The following is a 5,089-nucleotide window of genomic DNA, read 5'->3' on the forward strand; positions in this document are numbered from 1 at the left end:
AATGAGGAAAAAAAATTAACTTAAATGATTTTAGCAAATGGCTGCAATATAACAAAGAGTGAAAAATTTAAGGGGGTCTGAATACTTTCCGTACCCACTGTATGTTAAATAACGTGTCTTGTTTGTAAAATCTGTATGGCTCAGGTTTTTGTACTGTGAGCTGATGAAGCATTGGGAAAGCCCTGGTGATGAGACTGTTTTTGAGGTGGCAGACGATGGGAAGCTGAAGATCAAACCTGACATCACCTTTCATCTGTATATTAGGTGAGACATGCACTTCCTCTGTTCCGAGCTAGTTTCAGAACAGAGATTCATCTGCAAACATGGATAACACTGCTTTCATGTGCTCTCTTCTTTGTCTCACAGCACTGCTCCATGTGGTGATGGTGCTCTGTTCGATAAGTCGTGCAACGAGGCCGCCGAATTAAACGGCTCTCAGCACATGCCTCTCTTCGAGAACGTTAAACAGGGAAAGCTCAGAACCAAGGTGGAGAATGGTAAGAGACCGAAAAACCTCTGTAAATAATGGTAAAAAAAAAAATACAACAAATACACGTTCTCAGATTAATCAAGATCTTCTGAATGATTTAATATTTATTCAAACATTCAATTTAAAGACCCATCCAATAACATTTATCTTTGAAATTCCTGATCTTAAATGGCCAGCGACTGTATGCACATGCTGTGGCATAATTCCAGGACCTCAGGTACACAAACTCTTTTGCGCTAACTGTCGGATTAAGACAGATGCACTCAGCGGTGTTCATCAGTGCCATCTGGTTATGGTTATCTCGCCAAAGAGTTTCTCTGTAGCCATGTGAATGTGGCCTTTTGCCAGGCAAAACTGCCATTGTCTAGTGGGATAGGAGAAAAGCTATTACGTGGCAAAAAAGAAAAAATGGTTGGCAGGTAAGCTGACATATTCCTGTGGATTTAACTTGACATATTCCTGTGGATTTAACTTGACAGGTCGGCACTTGATGTTGGCAGTTGTGCTTGGGTAGCTGTTGTGTTGACCCCTAACACTGCTGACAAGGAAGTAAAAAAAAAAAACAGCCTCATGATATATTGTGACAGCGATATAAGTCAGATGCTTGCTTACAGCTAATACCTAGTTTGCTACTGTAGACGGTGTTAAAGTCTTCTCCTTTGAACATGTACTTGTCTCTTCATGTATTCTGGTATATTATTGAATGATCTAAGATTCCCCATCCTTTCCTTTTCTCAGGTGAAGGTACCATCCCAGTGGAGTCCAGTGATATTGTGCCCACCTGGGATGGCATTCAGCATGGTGAGCGCCTGAGGACCATGAGCTGCAGCGACAAGATCCTGCGTTGGAACGTGCTCGGTCTACAGGGCGCGCTCCTTAGCCACTTCATCCACCCCGTCTATTTGAGCTCTATCACTCTTGGTAAACATTCTTTACCATGCTTTGAGTATTGATGTGCAGTGTTTTCAAGACGGACTGTCTTTTGTGTGATTTATTTAATTATATTTGCAATAAAGGCTTTACATCAAAGTCCTAAAGTTCTGTTTAATTGAAACTGATTTAAAGATCAGGTAAAAAATAACTAATTAAATTATATAAAATGATGAATAATTATATATTATAATTATCATTTAAAATTTCTTATAAAATGTTATTGTTATTATTATTATTATTAGAATAATTTAAAAATACAAAATATATAGTTATATTAATTATATTAAAACTATAGTTTTAAAATTAAATTAATTTAAAATATAATAAATAATTATTTTACAATTCATTATAAAATATTATTATTTAAATACTATATATTTTATTAAATTAAAATAAATCATGTAAATTATCATTTTAAAATTCATAATTACTACAATTATTTAAAAAATGATATATTTTAAGAAATTTTATTGAAATCATAATGTATTATAAAAATTATTATTATTGGTAATAGTATTAATAACAATAGATAAATAAACATATTAATCATATATTGTATTTGAATGATCATTTTAATAATCATAATTTATTTCCATATGATATATTTTATGAAATTCTATAAAAAGGAAATGTATTATTATTATTTAAATATCTTAAAAGTTCGAGCTTTATTCATAGACTATTTTTTGATATGTGTTTTTTCAGGGTACCTCTACAGCCATGGTCACCTGACTCGAGCGGTATGCTGCCGTTTGGCCAGAGACGGGGATGTGTTCAAAAAGAGTTTACCAGCAAACTTTACTCTCAACCACCCTGAGGTACACTCACACAAAACACACTGCATTTAGTACTATGACACTTTAGTTTTTACTTGGTTTTCACTTAATTTCTATACTGTTGGTGCAGGTGGGCAGGGTGAGTGTGTATGACTCGACACGCCACACAAATAAGACCAAAGAGTCCAGCGTTAACTGGAGTCATCCAGACCAGATTACCGTGGAGGTGCTGGATGGCACCAAGGGCAAAATGGACAGGTGAGAGACAGACCCATCCATCATATATCACAGTGATTAAAAAGAAATCCGGCTAATCTCACTAATTGAATATTTATCCAAACACCTAGACACCTGCTTTCGTTCACGATCTATCTTTCTCTTTTCATGCCAGTCCCAAGATGGAGGTATCGCGGGTTTCCAAGTCCAATCTGTTCCGTCTCTTCCATGCTTTGTGCCAGCGTGCAGGCCGAGCCGATCTGTTGGCACTACCGTCCTACGCCCACGCTAAGATGGCCGCCACTTCATTCCAGGATGCCAAGAGGCTGTTCTTCCTGGCGCTGAACCAACATGGATATGGCGCCTGGATCGGGAAGCCCTTGGAAGAAAAAAGTTTTGAGGGAGAAGCCAGAAGCTCTGATCTAAGGGGAGGAAGCGGAGACGGACAGGCGCCAGGCCCTCCAGGTTGCGCTGTTGACCCCAATAGCTGCTTGAGCTCAAACAACAACAACTTTAACTCTGCAGCACAGGGCTTTTAGGGATAGAGAAAGATGAAGAGAGAAGGGATGGAGGGAGTGGAGGAGTGGCGAGCGGCAAAGAGAGAAAGAATTGAGGAGGTTTATCTTGTAGAGAGGGAGAACCAGGGTAAGCCTGTGGCTTTGGGATTTCAACTTTAACCATCATGACAAAGCAGAAATGGATGCTGCCATGGCAACAGAGCTATAAACCCAAGGCAAATTGGACTTTATGAGACATGAAGTAGAAGATTTTCTTTTTTAGAAAGCTATATCTACAGGGTTGCATTTGTTGTAGTGGGTTTCCCGCTCTCATTTTTTCCCACTTGCTACCATCACAATACTGTGTTATGTGAATGCGTGGCCACATTGCTCTCATAGTCTTTTTGATTCATATGATACATTTAGGTATTTCTAACTCAATAAAAAGAATAATGATTGACAGCCGATGCTAGTCAGGTCACGTATTTAGAGACATTCAGTTGGGTTGCAATGGATCCTTTGTGACTTGAAGTGGTTTAAGGGTTAGTTCACTCAAAAACTGAAAATTGTCATCATTTATTCACCCTCACGCTGTTCTAAACCTGCATGATTTTTTTTCCCTTTTGTGGAACATGAAGATATTTTGAGAAATGTCTGTTTTGTTTTTGTGTGTACAGTAGAAGTCAATACATTATTCAAAATATATTTTGTGTTCTTCAGATATGAAGAAATGTATACAGGTTTAGAATGACATGAGGGTTAGTAAATGATAGAATTAGAATTTTTGGGTGAACTATCACTAAGTTGATTATCATATACTAATTTGCAATTTACCCACTTTTTTTTATTCCTATAAATTCTCTATTCACTTCAGTTCTGCAGTTCTTCATGAAATGATGTTCCACATACCAAACCTGGACTACACTGCTTGAAATCTATACATAATGTACATACAGATACATATGCACACAGATGTATATATAAGGTCTGTTGAACGAGTTTATATATATATGCGTGTGTGTTTATGTATGTGTATATATTGTATGTATATATTTTGTAATAATTCGTAACTTTGAAATCGTATTACTTTCTATCTTTTCATTTTTAGGATGCCTTTTTATATAATATATGTATGTTTTGTTTGACTGTTGTTTATTTGTGATGTTTGGGAGGCTCGTGATAGATATTGCATGCAGCCAAACAGTCTATATTCTGATTCGTGATAGCTATAGCGGCGGAAGAACGACACAAACCAATCATATGCACATTTGTGTGTGTGTGTGCGTGTGTGCATGCATCTTGAACTATTTCTTGGAATATTATTTGCCCTGCTTATGTTTAATGTGTTTAAACACTGTTAATTGATGAAAAAACAAACAAAAAGTGGATCCCATTGCAAAAAAACCAGAAAAATCCACATCCAGGCACTCACATAGCAAGCAAAGCAAAAAGCCTTTAATTATAAGACAGGGCTACATATTTAAAAAAAAAAAAAAACTGTTAATTGATGCACTGCTTCAAGACTAAAGCAATACTAACATTCTCTTTCCTTCCAGCAAATGTCATTCATTTCAAATCATTGAAGCCTACTCAAACGTTCTTTTAAGATAAGTTCTGTTCTTTTGAAAGTAAAGAATATTTTCTTTCCATGTGCTGCAGATGAATTATCTTTTCACAGCAAATTCTGAACTCGCTCTGGTTACAGTGTAACTCTAATGGCATGTATTTACCAGTATAGTTGGAATTGGATATTTAGGGCAGAGTTGTGTCACCATTTATTTTTTTCCAAAGAAGATAAGATATAACATTAATCTGCCTAATTATATTCCGATATCTGCTGAAATTAGAAAAATCTTGGGAATATGCCAGAAAAAATGCTCCATGACACATTTTTAAATAACTACTTTATAGTAATGTATGGTGTGTTATTGAGATATATATATATATTGATGTGCTGCACAACTATTCCTTATTTTCCTTAAAGGGGTGGTTGACTGTTTTTTTTATAGGCTTGATTGTGTTTATGGGGTGCAGTCTAACATGTGTTAATGTTTCGTTTGTTAAAAAACGCATTTTTCACAATTGATGTGCTGCACAACTATTCCTTATTTTCCTTAAAGGGGTGGTTGACTGGTTTTTTTATAGGCTTGATTGTGTTTATGGGGTGCAGTCTAACA

General features: G+C 36.2%; 1 protein-coding gene across 1 annotated transcript in view; it reads left to right on the plus strand.

Annotated features, from left to right (window-relative positions):
• LOC107723500 (double-stranded RNA-specific adenosine deaminase-like) overlaps positions 1-3,511 on the plus strand; it is a 7,611-nt gene extending 4,100 nt beyond the window's left edge. The window contains exons 2-7 of the mRNA XM_016532160.1: positions 145-264; positions 367-497; positions 1,229-1,411; positions 2,129-2,241; positions 2,330-2,457; positions 2,591-3,511. Coding sequence (XP_016387646.1) covers positions 164-264; positions 367-497; positions 1,229-1,411; positions 2,129-2,241; positions 2,330-2,457; positions 2,591-2,954 — 1,020 coding nt within the window. The 5' untranslated portion in view covers positions 145-163 and the 3' untranslated portion in view covers positions 2,955-3,511. The remainder of the gene's footprint in view (positions 1-144; positions 265-366; positions 498-1,228; positions 1,412-2,128; positions 2,242-2,329; positions 2,458-2,590) is intronic.
• The last annotated feature ends 1,578 nt before the right edge of the window (positions 3,512-5,089 follow it).

This window comes from Sinocyclocheilus rhinocerous, unplaced genomic scaffold (assembly GCF_001515625.1).
Source record: "Sinocyclocheilus rhinocerous isolate Xijiao unplaced genomic scaffold, SAMN03320098_v1.1 scaffold241, whole genome shotgun sequence".
NCBI classification, from domain to species: domain Eukaryota; kingdom Metazoa; phylum Chordata; class Actinopteri; order Cypriniformes; family Cyprinidae; genus Sinocyclocheilus; species Sinocyclocheilus rhinocerous.